The 20,668-nt window shown below is 48.6% G+C and overlaps 1 protein-coding gene and 1 long non-coding RNA gene across 4 annotated transcripts in view; one reads left to right on the top strand and one right to left on the bottom strand.

The window, feature by feature from the left end:
- Positions 1-6,091, bottom strand: part of COL2A1 (collagen type II alpha 1 chain) — a 31,650-nt gene extending 25,559 nt beyond the window's left edge. The window contains exons 1-2 of one of the 3 annotated variants that reach the window (XM_004053021.5): positions 5,737-6,091; positions 1,416-1,622 (exon numbers count right to left, since the gene is read on the bottom strand). In XM_004053021.5, coding sequence (XP_004053069.1) covers positions 1,416-1,622; positions 5,737-5,821 — 292 coding nt within the window. In that variant the 5' untranslated portion in view covers positions 5,822-6,091. Of the gene's footprint in view, positions 1-1,412; positions 1,623-5,736 lie in introns of all 3 variants that reach the window. The other 2 variants (XM_055357353.2, XM_004053022.5) reach the window with 2 other exon arrangements.
- Positions 6,092-12,830: 6,739 nt separating this feature from the next.
- Positions 12,831-19,334, top strand: LOC129525723 (uncharacterized). The gene is made up of 4 exons (XR_008670160.2): positions 12,831-12,955; positions 15,543-15,679; positions 18,698-18,776; positions 19,197-19,334. It is a non-coding gene; the product is annotated as an uncharacterized lncRNA (long non-coding RNA).
- The last annotated feature ends 1,334 nt before the right edge of the window (positions 19,335-20,668 follow it).

The following is a 20,668-nucleotide window of genomic DNA, read 5'->3' as shown; positions in this document are numbered from 1 at the left end:
ACACTCATTAGATCAAACAAGTAAAAGGACACAACCAAGGAAGGCGGCAGCTTCCTGTGACTCCACTGAACCCCTCTGTTGGGGTGTTAGGGCCACTGTGGCCCTCGGGTTGCTGAGGTCCCATGAGGAATGGAGGTGACCCAGACTTTGTTATTCAAAAAGCAGGCAGCATGCAAAAGAAAGGAGCAAGGGCAGCACAAAAAGGCAATGAAGAGCTCAAGATCTAATCAGCCACAAGAAGGAAAGCACAGATTCAGTCTCTCTTCCCCCCACAGGGTAGGGAGCCCTTCCTGAACCCCAAGCCCTCCCAGAGGAAGAGTTAGGTACTTAGAAAGGTCTTACATTAGAGCTGGGTCTCCTTGAAGCAAGCACAGATAAAAACACAAAAACAGCAAGGCATATGAGTTATGAAGAGCATCGGAGCATCATAGCCTGTACCATCCCCAGTCAATAACGTCTCCTTCACAGTAGCAGCAAAATAGTAAAGGCAATCAACACTTCGCTCACATGGGCCCCTCAGAAAGGATCTGGGAATCTGCACATTAGGGAGCCAGTGTTGGTGAAGTGTTAAGGAAAGGCAGCTTCTCACTTCCCTTGCCATGGCCTTCTCTACTTCAGCAGGAAGGGGACAGCAAGAACTACCCAAAAAACCTACACAAGTGTCCCCACTCACTCTGCAGGGAGATAGGACATCTGTATGAATGCTGGGAAGGGGTCACCTGCACGTATATCATCCACCAGCACTGGATCTAACTGGGAGTTTATAACCACCCACTACAGTGCAGACACATGGGGCTCTGTCTCCACCCGTCCCCACTAGAACTCCCAAAGCCTAGCCCTTCCCTCTCCTATTATTTTGCTTCTGAATTAATGGTCAACTCCAAGAGAGGTAATAGCAGAGAGGAAACTACCACCAATGTTCCATAACTCAAAGAGGGAGCCTCTGCCCCTGCAGTCTCCCCACTAGCTGGCAGAGCTTTCTCCACACTGAAGACCACATACATAGAAGTCTTCTAAGGAGAAGACAAGGTGTCGGTGGCAGAGGAGGAATTAATTCATGGATTGGCCAGACAGAGCATTTGATCTCCATAGTGGCTCTAGTAATTTGCAGAGATGATTTCAGAGAGGATTTTTTTTTTTTTTTTTTTTTGTAGAATCACATCTGCCCTTCATGTGTCTTGGAAGCAAATGTTTTTGGAGATGTTGGGCAAAGAAGGACCCCTCTAGTGTCTCAGGCTCGTTCACTCAGTTTCAACCTGCAAGTGAGAAGTGGCCTTTCCTTTCTACCCCAGCTACCAGGTCCCATGGATAACTAGCCCCTCTGCTTTGCAGAGACGACCAGCATCTATGGGACCGTGTTTGCAGTGCTTGCAAGTAATTTATTTATGTTGAACAGGAAATAAATAAATTACAACCACTGGCAGTGGCGAGGTCAGTTGGGCAGATGGGGCAGCACTCTCCGAAGGGGATCTCAGGGCTGAGGCAGTCTTTCACGTCTTCACAGATTATGTCGTCGCAGAGGACAGTCCCAGTGTCACAGACACAGATCCGGCAGGGCTCCGGCTTCCACACATCCTTATCATTATACCTCTGCCCATCCTGCACACAGCTGCCAGCCTCCTCTGCACCAAGGGTGGGGAGGGAGAAGCAGAGAGCCAAGGGAAGGAGGGGGTGGGGAGCCAGAGAGAAAAAGAGAGAGGTTGCAGTCAACTTGACAGAATTCAAATGCTGAAGAATGTAGGCTGGGGCCACCTGGACATATAGAACTTAAAAATTATTTTCCTAAAACATCACTGATTTTTCCATGTATTCAACAAATATTTATTATGCACCTTGCACCATGTTGTCTATTCACCAGCGAAAATCTTGACCCAGCAATGAAGGTGGGGGGTTACTATACTATATTCTCTTTACCCACCTAATATGGGGGAGACCAGGTGATGGAGTGGGTGGAGGGAGTTGGAGGGTGAGCGGAAGGGAGGAGACAAGATATTCTGAATAGGAATTCTGGGACTATAAAAAGAAAGGAGACAGAAAAATGGCGAGACCTCCCCTCCACCAGCCCAGGAGCAGAGAAGTCTTCTTTCTTCTGCCTTCCTCTGGGAATTATGGGATTAGCTAAATACAACCGACAACTAACATTCAGAGGGAATGTAGAAAATTCTACCTACAAAAATTGGAATCTATAAGCAGTGAGGCTCCAAAAATAGGTATATAAGAGAAGGGGGTGAAAAGACGAGCTATTAGAATTAGGATCTTGTCTCATTCTTTGAACCATATTAGAATTAGGACCAATTTGGGGAGGGGGATAGACCCATGCAAACAATACACTTGGGGCTTGGGCAGGCTAATAAACTGCTTAGGAGGCCTGTGGAGCCAAAGCGCCCCCAGTGCTGACCTCCACCTGTAGCCCTGCCTGGAGAGGCCCTGCCTCCATCTGAAAACAGCACCCCAATTTGGGGAGCAGGGGTCGTTGAATACCTGGCTAGGGCTAAGATTGGCCAGTCCAGGCCTGGCCTCCTCCAAGACTGCAGAGGAAGAATAGCAGGGACTAGTCTCCTCCACCAGCGCCCTGCCGTCTGGAATTCATGCTGCAAATGAAACCTGTGCTGACAAGAGCGCTCCTTAGCAGCCAAGGGCTGTAGAGCCCGCACCACGTGCTAGGGAGCGCCCAGCGCTGTTTTTCTCATCAAAATCCCCAAGGCAATAGCAGCAGCAGGGGATGAATAATAGGAAAGAGCCACAAACCCAGAGGGCGGAGAAAGAAACGAGCCTGCCCACTGCTCTTTAAAGAGAGTGAAAATCCAAAGATAAACGCTCCTTTTTACTTTCCCACTAGAAGAAATCCGCCTAGCCTTTGGGCAAGATAATCACAGGAGGGTGAGGGATTCCAGGGAAAATACAGAAGTTGCGGGGACACACCCGCCGTTAAAATAGCTGGAGCAGTGGAATGCAGGCGGTGAGGAAGGTGTGGGAGAGGGGGCATCGGTTAATGCGCTCCAGCCCAGACTACAGGAGAGCCCACCCTCACCCATGAGGACCCAGGGAGGAGAGGGGGAAATGCTAGGAGAGGGGCCACTCCCCGTGCGGATCAGATTTCCCGGGGAAGGGCGGCCCGGGAAGCGCGGGCGCAGGGGCGGGGCCACGCTGCGCTGGGTGTAAGAGCCGCTGAGTGACTCTGTGGCTGCGGCTCTGGACACGGCTCGCTCACAGACACTGGGAGAGTGAAAAGTGGGATTAAATGACTGCCCCAGAAAGGAGCCAGCGCCGTAACCGGATCCCCTAGGTGTGGACGGAGGAGCCCAGCACCACCATAATTGCTGCTCCAAAACGGCTGCCGATAGCATCCCGGCGCGCCTGATCCGGTTCCCCTCATTACCGCAGGGCCGTATAAGTGATTCTTTGTGGCAAGCCAATTAAAAAGCTACCTCTTTCGGGGAACTGTTTTGCTTCACCGCCGCTCTGCGCAGGGCTGGAGCCGAGAGGTGGCGGCGGGCGGGCACAGGGGGGCATTGTGGGAGAGGGGGTCTGGGAGTACGAGACAACCCACCGGACCTCGTCTCTCATGAATGGGGCTTTTCTCGAGCGCACACAGAGCCCGATTCACAGGTCTCCGCGAGGAACCAGTTTAAATAAATACGGGCAGCGTTTCAGCCCCATCTGGAAGCCATCGCTGCCAATCTCCCAATGCAAACAAGCCTCACAAAGGAGGATTGAGATCTCTCCCCTGAGCCAGGGGCACTTTCGGAGGCGAGGGCTCTGAAATGCAGATGAGGGTCAAAGACGCCGCCGCCAATAAGTTTCTCAAACTCATGGAAAGATGGAGAGGAGGGGTGTGGCCGAGCTCTAGGTGTCTGACATTCCTGACGTCCACGCAGACTGCGCATTTCCCCACGTCACACCTTTGGGTCCGCTGACCCCAGGCGGGGGAAGTTATAAAAGGTGGGATGCTCCAGGGCGCAAAATCAGCCTCTCGGATGCAGGATCACACTCCCTCTGGGAGGAGGAGCGACTGGAAGGTTTGGGCCGGAGAAGCTGTGGAATCACTCCCTCCCAGGAAAGATGCGGCGATGAGAGAACTCTACCGCCTAATTAAGCAAGCGACCCTAATACCGGATGGAGAATTTGAGAATTATTTTAAAGCCACCCAGCTAATTCCATTGCGCACTAAGGCAGGGGTCAGTCAAGAAGACAGCTTTGTGGGCGTGTGCTTGTAAATTTAGTACAAAAACATAGTCTGTCTGAGTCCAGGCCACGTATAGTCACGCTGTATTCCTCAAATGCCCAGGAGCGCGCCTCCAGCTTAGCGCACTACCGGGTGACCCGGCCAGAGTCTCCTGCTCCCGGCTCCTCGCAGCTGCGCCGCAGGCTCCAGCCCTGCCCCCGCTGCGCTAATGACCGGAAAGCCCGCCTGAGTCCACGCTATCCCTGGAAACAGCCTGGTGGCAGGAGAGGGCCCACAGAGCCTCGAAGGCAGAGAACTTTTATTCCCCCCGCCGAAGAGTTTCCCTCTGCGATTGATTTACAATCTGTAACATACAAAGACAGGGCTGGAATCCCAGCCGTCGGAAACGTGCCCAAACACGTGGAAAAAAAAATCCTCTCTACCTAATACACTTTCCAGGCTTCGTTTGTCCTGAATATAATCCCAGACAGTGGACCTTACCAAAGGAGGGGTAGAAAGGTGCAGTCCGAACAGCATTTGGACCCGACTACAACAGCCATCTCTAACTATACCGGTTGAAATAGTTGTAGCAATCGTAGCAATCGACCAGCCTGCTCCCCTTCCCTGACACACACATACACACACACACACACGCACACACACGCACACACACACACACCACGCAGCCTGGCTCGGTGAGTTCCAGAATTTAGAAAAGTAACTCATTGTAGTACCTCGGGGCGGCGGGGAATGGGGTAAGACCGCGGGGAAGGGGGCGCTATTTTCGGGGGCATTTGAAAAGCACGGTCTGGTTGGAATGTTATCGTCTTTCAGATGGCCTCTCCTACTGGAAGTTTCTGTACCCTTTATCAGAAGAGAGGCGCAGGCGGACGGAGGGAAGTCGAGATGAGCGCTAGGGCTGCACCTTGCTCCAGGGCCAGCTGGGAGGGGGAGGGTACCCTAAAGAGGCGCTGAGGTCTCAGGGGGCCTATCGGAAGCCGTTCTTTGTGGCCTGGGATTTCAGGCCACCAGTGTCAGAGTGTTAGTCCCCTTTGTCTAACTCTGCTTTGAGCCCACCAGCCACCAAGCCTTGGACAGGCTGTGAAGTCAACCCTTTGGCGTTTGCTTGCTCCCTCGCTCGCGCTCTCTCTTTCCTACTTCACCTAAGTTCGATGAGTTGAGATCTGTTTTTGCTGAACTCGAAGTGCTTCGAAGAGCCGAGCTGTGTGCATGTGCGCCTAATTATAAAAGCTGGTGGAAAAGAGCCCATTTATATCTGTGCGCAAACTTCTCCGAGCCAACACTTTGCAAGTTCAGTATTCTAGCGCAACGTAGGGACCTGCAAATACTTGCAACCGCGATGGGCACCGAGGACCCTGGGACAGAGTCCTTGATTGGCAGAACTCTGCTTGGTGAACTTCTGCGTGTCCTGTGCCTAAGTCGGCGCGCTACGACCCCGGGAGCCGTTTTAGCCCGGAGCCGCGGGCTCCAGAGCTGGAGCGGGCCGGGGAGAAGGATGCTGAGGGACGCATGGAAAGCAGGCAGGCAGGCAGGGGCGGTGGAAGACTTACGGACATCCTGGCCCTGACACCGAAGGACAGCGGCGACGAGCAGCGTCAGCAGCACCAGCGTCTGGGGAGCCCCGAGGCGAATCATGGCTCACCGCGGGGCCTGGCTGAGCCGGGCCCGGGCGGAGCGCAGCGAAACGGCAGGAGCACGGCGCGGGTCCGGGTCTCTACCGCGCCCTCATGCAGGAGGCCCTTGGAGCAGGAGGAGGAAGCGGGAGACCCGGCAGCCCAGCAGCGCTCTGCGTCTTCTCCCCGCCGCGGCGCCCGTTATATGCGCCCGGCCTCTTTCGAGGCTGGCGAACTAGCCCAAACCGCGGGCCGCCCCCTGCCCCCCGCTGGGCTGTAACCTGAACCGCCCGCCCCCGGAGCCCGCCTGGGCCCTGCCAGTGCCCGCACCTGCCCAAGCCGGACCCCCCTCTCTGGGAGTCACGCTTCCCGCCCTCCACCCCTAGTGCGCCGAGTGGCCTGATCGGGCGGGGCGCAGAGATGGCCCCTGCCCCCCAAACCCGGGGCTGCGGCGCTGCCCCCCTCTGACCACAGGCGGGAAGGGTGGCCTCCGGCCCCTCCCCTCGGAGTTCTGCCGGAGTTGGAGGGGAGGGGGTGTTTGCAGAGGCGCAGGCCGAGAGCCCTAGACCAAGGACGGAAAAGACAGGGGAGGGAGGAGGGAAAGCGGTAGAAAGGAGCAGCGGAGGGAGAGGGGGCACCGCGTCAGGCGTTTGGGAGTGGGGACAGGGAGGAGCCCACAGAGATTCAGAGTCCTAAATCTTGGAGACAGGCTAGCTGAGCCAGATCTGAAGGGTTACTCCGACCTATCTTTTAGCCCTTCCCTGCAGTACCTGGTCCCCAGACTCCCACCTGGACGTTCACAGCGACTGCCCTCCACCCCTCCCCCATCCAGCTCTGCGTTGAAAGCTTCCTCTGGAGCACAGGCCGAAGTTGGCCTGAGCCGACAGCCAGGAAAAGAGCTGGTGTGTTACTGCACAGAAGGAGACCTGTGTGAAGGTGTGGGGGGCAGGGGCAGGCCCTGGGAAGGGGACTGAAAGAGCCACAGAGGACGGAGGGAGCCGAGACTAAACGGTGCAAGCTGCCTGCTGTGGGGGGACTGTCTAGCTCCAGGCTCAGACGTGGTGTCTGCTCTTCCTGGCTGGGGTCCGGGAGTCCCCCGGGGAGTGGGCACTGCCGGCCGGCGTAGAGCAGGTTTGGCCAGGGACGGTTGGTCACTGCTGCGGCCCTGGCCAGGGATCGCGGAGGCCGATCCAGCTGGCGAGTTCTCTGAGCCGGGGAGAAGCGCCAGAATTTCCCAGTCGGCCCCCTAGCCCTCCGCTTGCCGCCTCACCTCACCTTCCCCGGTGAGCGCCCTCTCTCACCTTTGCCAAACTGCCTTCTCCCCAGGGCTTAGCTGGTCTCTTCTCTTGGTCTCCGGTGCCTCCTTTCATACCAGGGAGGAAACGTCCCCAAACAGACCTTCCTTTTGAGCGATATGGTCCCCCAAAGAACTATAGGCAAAATGAAACTCAGAATTTGGGGTCTGACTTAACCAGAACTTCTGCCCTCCTGGGCAGTTTTGTTTCTCTGGAGCTTTCCCCCTAGAAGCTGAGAGCACTTGAAAGAAGCTACTTCTGGGCCTTAGGCTTCCACCAGGGGTCCTGGGACCCCATCCCTAGCCTATCATGCTTTGACACTTGTCCTGGTAGAGGCTGGAGTTCCAAGTGCTCTGGTTGGAAAGGGAAAGAACTCATTGTTGAAGGAAATGCTTCCAGGCTTTGTCCAGTCTGGATGGAGATGAGGAAGAATTCAACCAGTTTCCAGCATCTCCCCTACCTTCCACGGGCCTTGTCTGAGTCTCCATGCTCCCATTCAGGAGCTTGCATCAAGCTCTGGGCTCTTCCTCAGGCCCAATCTCTGCTAGAAGAAAGCTGGTCTCTTGCCATCAGTGCCCCATGTCCTCTTTGGGGCTCAGAAGGTCCTATATTCTCTACCTGGAAGGTAGAAATGACCAAATTCCACACATTTATCAAGACCTCCTAGGTTAAAGCCCCTCTGAGAAGCCTTCTCTGATATCTCTAGAACACAACGTCTCCCTGCCTTTCTGAATCCCCCTGGCATTTATAGCGTAAGCTACATATGTTTTTGTGTAGTTTTAATTTTTTCCCCTTATATCCATTGGTCTTTATCTCATCAATGAGCTTGGAAGATGCTTGGGGACAAGAACTGTGCCTAGCACAATTCTAACACATAGGAGTTAGGAAAGCCCCTGTGGACTAATAGTTTAGATACAACTATAAAGGCATTTATACAACTGACTTCAAATACAAGTTGTCATAAAAATTCAACAGAAAAAAAAGAATTTGGGAGAACACACTAAAGTATGCGGGAAAGATCGAAGCTTAGTTCAAAATGATCTAGTTTAGTGAGCAGCAAAGTGGTACAGACTCGTTGCAAATTTGTTCTTAATTTCATCCTCTAGCTCTGTGATTCATCTTTGCCAATAGACTGTGTCTACATATAAGAGCTTTGGATTCCTTCCAGCAATCATGGTCCATCTATGAGTACAAGTTAAGCTCTCCACCCACTGTGGGAAAATTTCTTTTCACCAGCAATGGGAATTGACATAAGAAAAATAAAATTTAAAATTTAAATTGACAAAGCCAAAATAAACGATGGAAATTATTAAAATTCTAAAGCCAACTGAACACCAACATTAATATTTCACCCATCTGTGACTCCAAACAACTAATTAAAAACCTCTAATTTGTGACTCAAACTGGAATTAGACCTATATGTGGCACACATATGCAAATCACTGATTTGGAAATTGATTGTCCAACACTCTCACTATCCAGACCATACCCAAGAAACTGAAAAGAAGGGGAACTAAACCACTAAATAGCCAGAATTGATGTTATATAAAGCTATGCATTTTGTGCACTGTAGAGTCCTTCTTACTCCATGTCTGCTAATTCATAGTTTAGATATTGTATTAACACGTAATGGCATCTGACCTCACCAATTAGATGCAGAAAGCTAGAGGTAAGATAGGAAAGCAGCAGTTGTTGATGAAGCACAATGAGAACAGGAAAAAGGGAGAGTAAGAGAGGACACAGAAAAGCAATATGAAGTTGACACAACAAATACAAAACATGGTAGCCGAAGGTCAGTGGGGTAGGGTCAATGCCCTTACAGTCATCAATGCTTCCAGGGAATATCCCGATCTACAGCATCTGCTGTAGTCCCTGCAATTCATAATGATAAACTGAAATGTCCAATAAAATGCTAATTTAAGTTTAATGTGGTCTCTTTGAGGAGACAGGAAATATGTATTCCATATTTGAGAAAGGTTGTAAATAAATGTTCATTCACTTAATGTGAAAAATATTCTATCATAGCAGTGTCAGACTAATAAGGAAATGCTGCAATTTCTAGAGCCACTGAACTGAAAACAAAGAGCTTCTGTTTTCCCCAGTTGGTAGAAGAAGAGCATCGATGGCCAAAATGAGTGTCCCACATGGCCAGCCTCACTTACACCTTTAAGTACAGCATGGGTAACTGTAGGTAGAACAGTTGGAAATTAAACAGGTACAATAGGGTGCTGTGCCTCACACCTATAATCCCAGCACTTTGGGAGGCCAAGGCCAGAGGATCACTTGAGGTCAGGAGTTTGAGACCAGCATGGCCAATATGGTGAAACCCCATCTCTACAAAAATAGGAAAATTAGCTGGGTGTGGCGGTGTGTACCTGTAGTCCCTTAGGAGGCTGAGGCAGGAGAATCTCTTGGACCCGGGAGGCAGAGGTTGCAGTGAGTTGAGATTGCGCCATTGCACTCCAGCCTGGGCAACAGAGCGAGACTTCATCTCAAACAAAAGAGAGAGAGAGAGAGAGAGAGAGAGACAGAAAGAAAGAAAGAAAGAAAGAAAGAAAGAAAGAAAGAAAGAAAGAAAGAAAGAAAGAAGGAAGGAAAGAAATTAAACAGTCACAATCAGTGTATCTACCCCAAGTCAGCCCAATTCAGAGAAACAGATGGATTAAATCAGCAATATAGTGTCTTGTAGACAAAATAACCATTTCACTATTTTTCTCTCTTTTATGGAGGCATTAAATTTAGACTCAGGTTGACACAGCCTTATTGGGAAAGATATTTGTAGACAGGCTGTAAAGAAAAGATATCTTTCTCTTCCTCTACACAAATCCCATTTAAAAATAGTGATAAAGTGAAGAAGGATTCACATTCCAAAGAGGTAAGCCCACCCCAAATATGGCAGGTGGTGAATGCACAGACTTCACACAGCAGCCGTGCCTGGGGGTGGTGAGCCCAGCTTACTCAGTGACACTCAGCTTCTGTTGGTTGGGCTCCATTCAGACAGTCTTTCAAGATGTGTTTATGTTTTCCTTTGGCATTTTTGGGGCAGAGTAACAGGATCAAGACTGTTCAGGATAGGGTTTTCCAGATTTATGGTGTACATTCCATTCCATAGGAGCATAAATGTGTTACTATGTATTCTCAAATGCAAATAGCACCAAGAATCCCACCCAGTCTCCTCCATCCTGTCCTAGTGCCATACAAATTCAGCTTAGGACTCGTACTGAGCACCTACTTCTGTATGAGATGGGGATACAGAGAGGATTTAGATACCACCTCTGCATCTGTAGGGGAAATAGGAAAAAAATGATTGTACAAAATGCTGCAAAAAAGGTATCCCACTCTCCCCAACCCCCTAAAAAAAAAGAAGAAAGAAACAGAAAGAAAGGAAAGAAAGAATGGCATTCTGGAAGCCATGGAGTAAGCTGGGGGGAGGTTTCCTAAGAGAAGCATGTCTCCAAGCATGGGTGGGGGTTTGAAATGCAGAGGTACAGTGAGAGGGCAGGATGGCTCCCAAATGGAAGCAACGAAGGGCAGATGCACCAGAAGACATGGCAGTGGCCCCAGGACAATGTGAAGCCATCTGCAGGGCCCTGGGAATAAGACATGGCAGTAAGGGGTGAAGGCAAGGCCAGACATGGAGGACTCCTTGAATGCCACCGAGTCAGGCTCAGATCTACCTTTCTTCTCACTTTCCCCTCTTCTTCTTACCTCCTACTAGCTAGACCTTTGCGGGAAAAGATAAAGGTGTCTGGGCTTTTTAAAGGCTTACATTTTGAAGAAATGTCTGTATTTTTATACAGAAATGATCTTCCCATTTCACTTTAAAAACAAAGACAACAAAACTCGTGTGAAATCTTGCATTTTCTTAAGGTGGGTAGCTTTCTGCCTTTAAGGAGCATTTGTCTCTCTCATCACCTCTTGATGGTTCTGAGCTATAGGAAGAACACAAATGCTTAAATGCAGAGATGTTTGAGCACTCCCAGCAGAAGTTCCATGTGAAGCAAATGGTTCTACAGTAAACCACAACCATTCCCAACAGCCACTGAGCATCTGTTCCAGGCACTTCTCAAGCAATAACACAACATGGGGGTTCCAAGGGATACCCTTTGAGAGTTCAACAACCCACGAGACGGGTGGAACTCTCTCTCCCCATCTCTCTCCCTTCCTTGAACTCCTATTGCATTTGGGTATGGCCAGTTCTATGGAGTTATGCCTTTAGATCATCATCCATCCATCTGTCCATCCATCCATCCCTTCCTCCCTCAAACATGTGAAGAAATCCCATGTGAGTCTATTCACATGCCTCCTTGAGAGCAGGGGCCATAACTTAATACACTTAACTTTTCCCCTGCAAAGCCTGCTTGGCACAGTGCGGTCACATAGTAAATGTGGTCCATGGACCAGCGGCATCAACCTACCCTGGGATCTTGTTGGAAAAGCCGAACCTACCAAATCAGAGTTGGCTTTTACTAAACTCTCCAGCTAACTCATATGCCCATGAAGGCTGGAGATGTGCTGGTCAAATACTGGTCCACGGAAAGTTCCATACGACCCTGGCTAACAGAGGGGTGTGGTCTGCATGGTCTGCAGTCACACATGACTGGGCTCAGGCCTGCACTGGAGGCAGACAAGGCAAGGAGGAGCCTGAGTTAAAGGTGGCAGAAAGGAGAAGTGAGTTTTAAGGAGAGGAATGGATGGAGGACCCTAAAGGAGATGATGGATGCATGACTTTGTAAAGCCTCCTGCGGTCTTTTTTTAAAGCAGGTGGTGGGTCACTTTTCCTATGTCCCTTTTTTCCAGTAGGAATTGGGCTCAGTGCAAGGAAGGGACTGACCCATGATTAGAACTGGAGCCCTGGATTCCATGGAGACAGTGTCAGGGCAGAGCCAGCAGGGGAGTGGAGTCAGCCACCTGAGCCTCCTTCCCGTGGTGGCCCCTTAGCCATGCCTCCCAGGGACTCCTGACTGATGAACTCCTCCTAGGTGGGACGTACCAAGGAAAGCAAGGAGCTAACTATGATATCCCTAGGACTAGTAGGGTAGGTGCCACCTCAGAGAAAGCCAGGCCCCTGCAAACCAAGTTTATCCTGCCACAGTGCGGGGGGTGGGGGGCACTGGGCCTGCCCTCTAGGAAGTCCCTGAAAAGCCCCAGGGAACATACATGTGGTAGGTTTCTAGTGAGCTCCTTTGCTGAAAACAACCTTGAGAGGGAGCAGGACAGTGCACGCTGCCCTTCCTCATGAGGGCCCCTCAGCTGTTCCCACACCCAGCACCTATCTGGAGGCAGCCAGGGTCCCATTGTGTTCTGCACCGCCCCAATCTCCACTCCAGCCTCCAGGCCAGCTCCTTAGCTGATCACCCACCCACTGCCCTTGACACTCTCCCTCCCAGAATCCTGGGTGCAAAATCTTGGGGTCCTGCTCGACTGTCTCCCCTTACTCTATCCTCCCTCCTGTCCCATTCCCCCTCTCATTCCTCGGCCAGCATTTCTTCATCCCCTGTGTTGAGCACAAGCTAAGCACCAGGCACTTGCTAGGTGGTATGGAGGGACAAAAGAAAGCTCTATTAGACATGAATCCTGCATGCAAGATGACTACCTCTCGGGGGATACACAAAAAGCCAAACTGTAAGGTAAACAAGTTATAATATATTGTGATGTCATGTGGCATTCTATGATGTGCTGTAGCACAATACAATGTCATGGACAGAAGCGCTCTGTTCTGCCCTTTCACTGAAAATAGCTCTTCCTGACACAGCCTTGGGTAGTGAAGGCAGCTTGGTCACATCTGTCCCATGGTGTAACTAATCTTTAGGATCTGCAGAGACCTGCCTTCCTCTGCAATTGTAACTGTACCTCCAATCGTGAGTTTCTTCTGGCAGCTTAACTGGGCTACCAGTGAGGTCCTCATAATGGCTTTTGCTCCTTGCCTCACGGAGACCCGACTCTGGAATCCTTAGCCAGTGGTATATGAGCTTCTTTCTCATGGGGGATAGGAGGAAAGAATCCTGCATGTGCCCCAGTTTCCTCCCATGCAAGCCTGTCAAGAGGCCCATCTTTATCCTAAAAGTGCCTAGAGGCCAGGCGTGGTGGCACACGCCTGTAATCCCAACACTTCGGGAGGCCGAGGCGGGCGGATCACCTGAGGTCAGGAGTTCGAGACCAGCCTGACCAACATGGAGAAACTACTAAAAATACAAAAAATTAGCCAGGCATGGTGGCAGGCACTTGTAATCCCAGCTACTTGGGAGGCTGAGGCAGGAGAATCGCTTGAACCTGGGAGGTGGAGGTTGCAGTGAGCCGAGATTTTGTCATTGCACTCCAGCCTGGGAAACAAGAGCGAAACTCCGTCTCAAGAAAAAAAAAAAAGTGCCTAGAAACTTACCACATTCTTAATGCTTTCCTGGGTAAAAATACAAAGAAGTGAGGGTTGGCTGCCTTTTAATTTCCCCAGATTAGATGCTGCAACTGCACTTCCTGGCTCTGTCCTCTTGAGCAAGTGAATTCGCTTCTCTGAGCATCAGAGAAGTAATCGGTAAAACAGGGATAATAGTAATTTACTCATGGGCTTGTTGTGAGCAGTAAATGAAGTAACAAACATAAAGCCTCGGGAGAATGCTTTACACTGGAGGCTTAGAGTAAATGTTTATTATTGCAAGTACTACTCTTCTCGGTCTGCATCCGATTTATTTACCCTTCCTGCACACACCTGCCGTACCACAAAGAGACAATATCATTTATCTGTTTTTAATTTGGGTCTCATAAAAATTTTTGTCTTAAGTTATGTTTGCATGAGTTTGGATTACAGCTGATACAATCTAGGTTGATTGATGAATATCCTGGAATTTAAGGTATAGCGTTGAAAACATCTTAATTGTTTTAAAATCTGTTAGGAATAAAAACTAGATTAAGAAACTTTCAATATTACCTGGAAAAAAAAAAACTTGGCACTGGGCATAAGTGGCCCCAATTCTTCAGCACAAGTTTTCCCTAAGAAGAACAGGAACTTCTAAATTGGTCATAAAGGCTCGGAAGGCTTGGATAGGTATTGGCCTTCTCATTAGTTACCAGCTTAAACAAAAAGACAAGTATGCTATAACTGTGGGAAGATTACTATTTGGGAAAAAACTGTCTGCAAGGCCTTTTAAATTTGGTTTGATAAGAAGCTCTAAAGGATCTAACTCAAAAAAATAAGAGGGAAAAGCTGGTCCTTCTCATGTCTGGATAGTGCTAATACTATATTTTGTAGTCAGAAACAGTTTAAAGTGAGTGAAAAAGATACCTGATTGTATATAGGTGTTTCTGTTTCTTTAAATCTTGCTTGGAGTTTTGTAACTTTAATTCTAAATTACCTATCCTGATTCTCCATGATCTTTGTACTTAGTTGTATTAATAAAGGTTTCTAGTTTGTAGGGAAGATATATTTAAATAGAAAAGTGAGGCTGGGTGTGGTGGTTCATGCCTGTAATCCCAGCACTTTGGGAGGCTGAAGTGGGAGGATCGCTTGAGCCCAGGAGTTCGAGATCAGACTGGGTAATATAGCAAGACCCTAGCTTTACAGAAACATTTAAAAATTTAGCTGCATGTGGCATTCATGTCTGTTGCCCTAGATACTGGAGAGGCTGAGGCAGGAGGATCACTTTAGCACGGGAGGTTGAGGCTGCAATGAGCCGTGATTGTACCACTGTACTCCAGCCTAGGTGACAGAGCAAGACCCTGTCTTAGAAAAAAAGAAAGAAATCTTAATTGAAAAAAAAAAAAAGAAAAAGAAAAAAAGAAAAGTACACGTGCCAGGTCATTCAGACTCAGTCCTCAGATAAAACAGAGTTCACCTGTGACAGAGGGTCACAATTGCAGGCAAAGTGCCCAGGAGTGCTGACTTGGCAAATGCAACCTAACTGCAAACATCACACCATTCTCCTTTTCCACAAGTATTGTAAATATCTTGCATGTACTTGTGAACATACTGAATATATTTTGCTCTTGATGAGGTAATAACTACTGATATTTACTAAATGTGAGCATTTAGGAAATGTTAGATTTCCCCAATATTAATGCCTTTCATCTGTCCACTTCTGTGTGTTGTTCTTTGGCATTAAAGAGCAGCGAGTACCTTCATGTAGCACAGATTATGAATGGAGATAACACTCAGTGGTGACACTGGCATGGTTCTCTAGACTGAGAACTAGTAAGTAATGTGATCAGTACTGGGGTAGAGAAGCAGTAAGAAGATTTTGAGAAATGTCGGCTGAAGTAAGTTCATGCATTTGTTAAGAGCCAACTGATGACCACGTTGGTGTCTTGGGCTGCATGGCTTGTACATTTCCAGTGTGATGTGTCTGTAGACCTGCAAAAGAAGCTACCGTTCTCTTCTTTACCAGCTTGGAAATATTTCCTATGATTATAGTGCTTACAGCTTCCCCTTTCTTTCTTTCTTTTTTTTTTTTTAAGAGATGTGGTCTCACTATGTTGTCTAGACTGGCCTCAAACTGCTGGGCTCCTGCGATCCACCTACCTTGGCCTCCCAAAATGCTGGGATTACAGGCGTGAGCCACCATGCCCAGCCGCTTCATCTTTCTTTAGTCATGGTGAGCTACTCATTAAAGATGTTGCTTTATTGCTGAGATATGTGCAGGGGGTGGTGGGAAGGTTTAGCCTTCCCCAAAGGAGTATGTAATGTGTATCCTGTAGTAGGATGTGGTGAGTGTGAGAAAGTAGGAAAAAAGCAATTTTATTATCATCCTTTCCAGAAAAGAACTAAAGAACACCTACCTTGTATATTGTACTAGAGATACATATTTATGTAATATTCTATTTCTATTCGAGTGGCTTACACATTCTTGCAAACCTCATGGACATGAAGCAGTGGAAAGAACACTGGTCTGGCAGTTGGGAAACCTAAATTTTATACCTAACCATGTGTCTAACATGTTGTGTGATTTCAATCAAATTGCTTTACTCTGTGGGCTTCAGCTGTTTCAGCGGTAAAATGAGGTGGCCACACGTGGCTCTGTGATGGGTCCAGTTCCAGTTTCTTTTCCACTACCACTTTATCCTAGCAGAACAATGACTTATCAATTAACTCTGAAAATCAATCGCTGTGAAGCTAAAACAAGAGCACAACTAGCTGAAGGTTTAACTTACCCACCCAGTGTGGCTAAGGCATATGGAGCCTCCCTCTGCTTCTGGGACCCAGCACCCCAGTCCCAGCTCTGCCTCCTGTGTCTGTGACAGCTGCCCAAGGAAAGACAGAGCAGCTATGCAGGAATAGGAAGCAGGCCATCTCAGGAACTTCCCTTTCCCCAAGGCCCAGGAAAAATGCCTAGAGAGAGAACATATCCAGATTTGTCTCCTCTGAATTGGGCTTGAAAGATGAAGGGTCCCATTAGGTAAACCTGGGCGTCTCAACCCATCTCCCAGGCTAAATGACTAATGATGGGCAGATGCTCTGACAGAGGAGGCCACCTGGAGCCCTGCCTTTTTTTTTTTTTTCCTTTGGTCCTGAACTATGGGCCAGCCAGGGATAGAGGAAGCATTCCTATTGCAACCTGATCATTGACCTCTTCCAAGCTGACATGCCCACTGAACCACCGGATACAACTCCATAAGACTGCTCATTGATGCCCAAGTAGACATTAATCAGTCAGTGTTTATATGGTGATAGTCTTTGGACAAAGGCACAAGTACCCTAACTGAAGCAAGCATTAACTGAGCACCTATTATATTTCTAGTTCACAGACACAATGTGGGGAGTATAAGGTACTGTTTCATAGTCCCTGCCACCAAGGTAGCTTCAATCCACATTTCAAGAGATGGCAACTTGAATAGGAGTTGAGAGACAAGGAGATGCTCTAAGACAGCACTGTCCCAAAGAACTTTCTGTGATGAAGGAGAGTCTCTCTGTGCCATCCAATATGGTAGCTACTAGCCACGTGTGGTGACTGAGCACATGAAATGTGGCTAACACAGTGAAGGAACTGAATTTCTAAAGTTTAAGTTGTTTTAAGGTTTAATTAAGCAGCAGCATGTGTGGCTGTTAGCTACCGTGTTAGACAATGCAGTGTGCTCTTGCTACTTGAAGTGTGGTCTGCAGACCAGCAGCATCTCATCACCTGGGAGCTTCTTAGAAGTACAGTAGTTCGGCCAGGCGCAGTGGCTCATGCCTGTAATCCCAGCACTTTGGGAGGCTGAGGTGGGCAGACGACCAGGTCAGGAGTTCGAGACCAGCCTGACCAACATGGTGAAACCCTGTCTCTACTAAAAACACAAAAATTAACTGGGTGTGGTGGCATGCACCTATAATCCCAGCTACTCAGGAGGCTGAGGCAGGAGAATCACTTGAACCCGGGAGGCGGAGGTTGCAGCAGTGAGCCGAAATTGCGCCATTGCACTCCAGCCTGGGTGATAGTGTGAGACTCCGTCTAAAAAAAAAAAAAAAAAAAAAAAAAAAGAAGTACAGAAGTTCAGGTCCCACCCCAGACCTGCTGAATCAGAATCTTCATTTAACAAGATCCTGAGGTCATTTGTTTACATGTTAAGGTTTCAGCACTGGTCTGGGTGGGGCAGTAGTTCCCAGTCCTGACTGCATATTGGGATCACTTGGGGAGCTTTTAAAGATCCCAATGTTGTGACTGCACCCCAGAACAATTAAATCAGAATTTTTTTGGTGGGGGGACCCTGGTCAGTGTTTTTTAAGCCCCCCATGTGATTCCAATCTGTGCCTAAGGTTGAGAACCGCTGCTCTCAAGCTATGCAGCCAGCCAAGGGCACACTCAGATGGTAAGTCCATGTGAGGGTCAACAACTCACTTCTTAGCCTCTAAATTCACTTGTTGGACCCAGCTAGCTGGGAAGCCAAAGGGACTTATTCATCCTCAGCAAGTGTAAGAATTGGCTGGGGCTTATGTTTGTTTCCAACATCTAAGTGAGATGTTCATCAGTTTTTCACAAAACGTGTCTAAATACCACACCACTGAAGGGTACAGAAGCAGCCTGCATGACTGAAGGCTGGGAAGAGTTGATTCACTTCCTCACTCTGGGACCTGGATAACCCTGGCATCCCAGAGCAGTCCCGATGAAGGGAGCCATTCTTCCTGTCCGGGGTGGAGGCCACTGTTTTTTCCAATGTCACTTGTCTTCAGCTGCCCTCCTGCAGCTCGGCAAGAATGCGAGGGGCACTGGGGCCAAAGAGAAGAGGTGCGTTTTCCTGAAGAGCGGGATTCTCTCATCCTGTTGATCTGAACAGGACCTCAGAGGCCCCAGCCACTTTCTAGTGATGAATGACATTTGCAGAGATGAAGCTTCATCTCTGAGCTGGTGAGGATTTGGGAAGAGCATTCTGAAACCAGCCTCTCAGGAAATGGGTTGCATGAGCAGCCAGGCCGTCCCAAGGGGTGGAGCTGCAGCCCCCATGTGGAACATGGGTTTGAAGTCTCACTGAGAAATGTTATCCTTGACTTGGGTGATGGGGAGGTGCAAATCATTCACTCTGGAAATGGGATTCCCTAACTAGATGATTATTAACTAATTTGTCTCAACATGTCCACAGAATGTCCTAAGCTTTGTATTCACAGCTGTTCTCATGCATTCATTCCATGCTGGCCTTAGAGGACTCGGTCAAGACAATGGTGCCCTCAGGAAGGTTACAAGAGAGCAAGCTGTGCTGCTTTGCCCATCTTGGGATGAGGTGAGAGGGCAGCACTGGTTGGGTCCCAGGATACCGGGCAGGGCACCTCTGTTGCTGTCCCTTCCTCCCATGGGGTACCAAGCTTCTCTCAGATATCCTTAGAAAGCTTTGTTAGCCAGCAGGTCGCTGGGCCATAAGCCACATGTGAATGAGGCTCTCCCTGTCCCCTGACTAGGTCTGAGCACAGTTCCAGGGGAGAAAGAGGGAGGAGGCACGGGAGCATTGTCCCCCTCCTGTCGCTGGTAGGTGAGCTTGTGTCCAGTGGAAACAAAGAGAAAGCTGGCCAAATGTTGTTATCTCCCCCAGCTGCCTGGACTCTATTGCCATCCCTTGTCCCCATGAAGACTCCCTGTCATCCTACCCGCACTATTGTCTGGGCTGTACAATTAGCACTTTGTTAAATGTTCTCTCATTCTTCAGTGGCACCTCATTACTGAGCCATAAAACAACGGGGCCCAGCAGGTTCCTGGGCAGTCAAATGGTCCAACCCTCTTGACTTAGAGATGCGGAAAATGAGGCCTTGGGGACAATGCTGTGTCCATCCATAATGGAGCCCACAGCAAAAGGAAGAATCAGTAATATTGATCCTGTATTTATTTAAATGTCTGGTATTTTGTTCATTATAGATTTTTGCATTAATTTTTATTTTTAAAATGTTACATTAAAATAGTCTGTATCTTGATGACTGAGTATTTTTGGTGCCTCTTAAAGTTTGCACCCTGGGCCTGGCCCTGATAGGGACAATAGGGAGTTGCCCAAGGTAACACTAGTTTTGATCAAGAGGTTAAAAGAGAGCTTGGGTCTTCCAACTTGTCCACTTCCTTCTTCTCTGTCAGCTTCAAGTGCAAAGTCCTGTTTTTCCAAATAAGTAGAGAGCTCCAGCAGGCAGGGTGGTGAACTTGTGGAATAATAACACTTTCACATGGTTATTGCCCAGCCAAAGAAGCAACCATTTGAAAATTCAAGAAATTGCAGATTTATTCCTTAAATAAGGCACTGTTGTTGAAATAGTATCAAAATATTGATAGTGCAATGAGATAAGAGATCTAGGAACACATGACAGAATGCGGACCATTGGCCCAGCCCAATCCTCTCTCACCTGCACTGCTTCAGAAACCCCTTCCTTTCCTTCCAAACCCAGCTGACATCTTTCCAAAGAGTTTTGTGTTTCTGATCGGGCTTCGCTGCACTTGTGTTTCTCCCACTCATCTGGTTCTTGGGGCATAGAACACAGCCCCAGGTACACAGAGAGTGAACAATCTTCAACAACTGGGCACCAAGGATCCTGCTCCTTTTTCTTTGTAATAGCTGCATGACATGGTCTTCTCCTGTATGGATGTACAAGTTGCCTATTGATAGACTTTCAGTTGCTTCTTTTTGTTCTCTCTCTCTCTTGTTCTCTCTTTTCTTATCTTTTTGGCCCCCTTTTTCTCCAGTGTTCTCCACTGCAGAGTCGTGTAATTCCCTCACAGTTTTCTCAGAGCGAGTACATATTCCCTGCCCAGCGTCAGCGCTGCTTGCCATTCATGTCCTGTATCTATAAGGATGACCATGCCCCCTTGGAGGAAAGGCTTGGAACTTACCAACTTATGGAAACTTACGGAAATCATCACTTGGTATTGAGATTTTGCAGGGAACACACTCCTTAAAAATCTCCGTGAGTGTGCTGTTAAGAATCCCATAAAGTGGGAGAAAGGTGGGAAGTGAGTGAAGCAAGGCTCAGCCGCCACCACGAACAAAGTGGGGTCCACTTTGCATCTGCTGCAAACGAAGGAACGGACATTTGGCCTGTCTCCTCTTCCTTTATTGTGTCATGTTCTTTCCTTTACTCTTCTCTTTTTTAAAACAAGAATATCATAATTTTAATATTATTTTAAAAATAGACAATACAT

The sequence above is a fragment of the Gorilla gorilla genome, chromosome 10, assembly GCF_029281585.2.
Source record: "Gorilla gorilla gorilla isolate KB3781 chromosome 10, NHGRI_mGorGor1-v2.1_pri, whole genome shotgun sequence".
NCBI classification, from domain to species: Eukaryota; Metazoa; Chordata; class Mammalia; order Primates; family Hominidae; genus Gorilla; species Gorilla gorilla.
The sequence above is the reverse complement of the archived record's forward strand: the minus strand, read 5'-3'. Positions and strand labels throughout refer to the sequence as shown.